Source organism: Cyprinodon variegatus, unplaced genomic scaffold, assembly GCF_000732505.1.
Source record: "Cyprinodon variegatus isolate N-32 unplaced genomic scaffold, C_variegatus-1.0 Scaffold1560, whole genome shotgun sequence".
In the NCBI taxonomy this organism is placed as follows: domain Eukaryota; kingdom Metazoa; phylum Chordata; class Actinopteri; order Cyprinodontiformes; family Cyprinodontidae; genus Cyprinodon; species Cyprinodon variegatus.
The window spans coordinates 104,590-106,453 of NW_015152013.1; the positions used below are offsets into that span (position 1 = coordinate 104,590).

At 38.6% G+C, this 1,864-nt stretch overlaps 1 protein-coding gene across 1 annotated transcript; it reads left to right on the forward strand.

Moving 5' to 3' along the window:
* Positions 1-134: 134 nt before the first annotated feature.
* LOC107103906 (protein NLRC3-like) lies at positions 135-1,847 on the forward strand. The gene is made up of 2 exons (XM_015403763.1): positions 135-613; positions 1,751-1,847. The coding sequence occupies exons 1-2, from the start codon at positions 135-137 to the stop codon at positions 1,845-1,847; spliced, it is 576 nt and encodes a 191-aa protein (XP_015259249.1).
* Positions 1,848-1,864: the final 17 nt, after the last annotated feature.

Consider the following 1,864-nt stretch of genomic DNA (forward strand, 5'->3'; position numbering starts at 1 on the left):
ACCAGAACAAGGTGTTCTGCTTTGTCCATCTGAGTGTTCAGGAGTTTCTGGCTGCTCTTCATGTCCATCTGACCTTCATCAAATATGGAGTCAATCTGATGGAAGAAAGCCAACATATTCCAGTTGGGTCTGAAATGATTTACAACCCACATCTAACATATCTCCATCAGAGTGCCGTGGACAAGGCCTTACGGAGTCCAAATGGACACCTGGACTTGTTCCTTAGGTTCCTCCTGGGTCTTTCTACTGATACCAGTAAGACTCTCCTACAAGGTCTGATGACAAAGACAGGAGGTAGCTCAATGAGCAATCAGAAGACAGTTCAGTACATCAAGGAGAAGATCAAAGATAATCTGTCTGCAGAGAAAAGCATCATCCTGTTCCACTGTCTGAATGAACTGAACGATCGTTCTCTAGTCCAGGAGATCCAACAGGCTCTGAGATCAGGAAGTCTCTCCACAGATAAACTGTCTCCTGCTCAGTGGTCAGCTCTGGCCTTCATCTTAGTGACATCAGGAGAAGATCTGGATGTGTTTGACCTGAAGAAATACTCTGCTTCAGAGGAGGCTCTTCTCAGGCTGCTGCCAGTGGTCAAAGCTTCAAACAAAGTTCTGTAAGTATTGACAGAATTTGGGTTTGGACACCAAGTGCTAAAACCAGGAAAGAGAGACTTTTATCGTGGTCAAATAAATCTTTGACTTACAGTTTTAAAAAAAATGTTTTATAGAAATAAGTACTAATCAAATTGATGATCTAAAAGACCCAAATAAGCTTTTTAATATGGGCATGAAATTATATTTCTCATGAATGCTGTTGGTGAGACAAAAAGTATTTTTTTTATTTGTTCACCCCTGAAAGAGATGAAAAACAATTGCAGACTAAAATACTTAAAAAAATCTTTTGTCCAGCCTTGAAAGGAAAGGAAGAAACTGACCGCTAATTATCTAATTGGTTGCAATTGCAATAAAACTAACCCTGGAGTAAAACTACAAGCATTTACTAAGATATGATTATGATCTATGATTCAAGCAAATGGGCAAAGGGCGGGTTCTGAAATATCCAAGTTTCCCATTCAAATTAGTTTGGTTTACATAAACAAAATACATTTTTAGTACATAAACTGTGTTTTCACTTCTAACTTTACTTTATTTAATGCAGTATGGAGGATCAATATTTCCAAAAAATACATAAGAAAATATATAAAAGATTCATTACTGTTATCAACTGGTAAAATAATAGCTTAAATTTGAAATTAGTAAGTCAGTGAATGCTAAAAACTGGTCGAAATTGATTGTTTGACTTATTGATCTCACAGTGTAGAAAGGTACTCATTAAATGAAAGATATATTCAAATATTCATAGATTGTGTATAAAAAATGCTCTCTCACCCACCCCTCGTGCTACTCGGCAGGGTGGGAGGGTTTCTTCATCTCCAGCTCAGGTCCTCTACCAGACCCTGGGAGCTTGAGGGCTATCCTCTGATCTTTTTTCTGGACTGAGATCTCTGCTGTTTCTCAAGGTATCTGTCTGAGCCACTGTGGGTGTTATTGCCCCAGTGCTCCGATAACCAGCAGCACTACAGTTGCCTTATCCTCACAGGCTTTCTCTAGTTCTTCCTTGAGCCCTTGGTATTTCTTCAGTTTCTCGTGTTCTCTTATTCCTGATGTTTCCATCAGCCCAGAGTTTCTTTTGAAGTTTTGGCATGCATGGCTTTATTTTTTTTTCATAATTTATCGATCTGTCTCCTCAGACTGAATGACTGTAACCTCTCAGAGATAGTCTGTGAAGTTCTGGCCTCAGTTCACAGCTCTCATTTGAATGTGTTGAATACTTATGTGATAAACTAAGTTAGCATTGGAAAATA

Excerpts from the sequence above, each read along its gene's own strand:
- LOC107103906 (XM_015403763.1), top strand. The coding sequence starts at position 135 with ATGATTTACAACCCACATCTAACATATCTCCATCAGAGTGCCGTGGAC. Across the intron at positions 614-1,750 it reads AAAGCTTCAAACAAAGTTCT|ACTGAATGACTGTAACCTCT; the intron begins GTAAGTATTGAC and ends CTGTCTCCTCAG.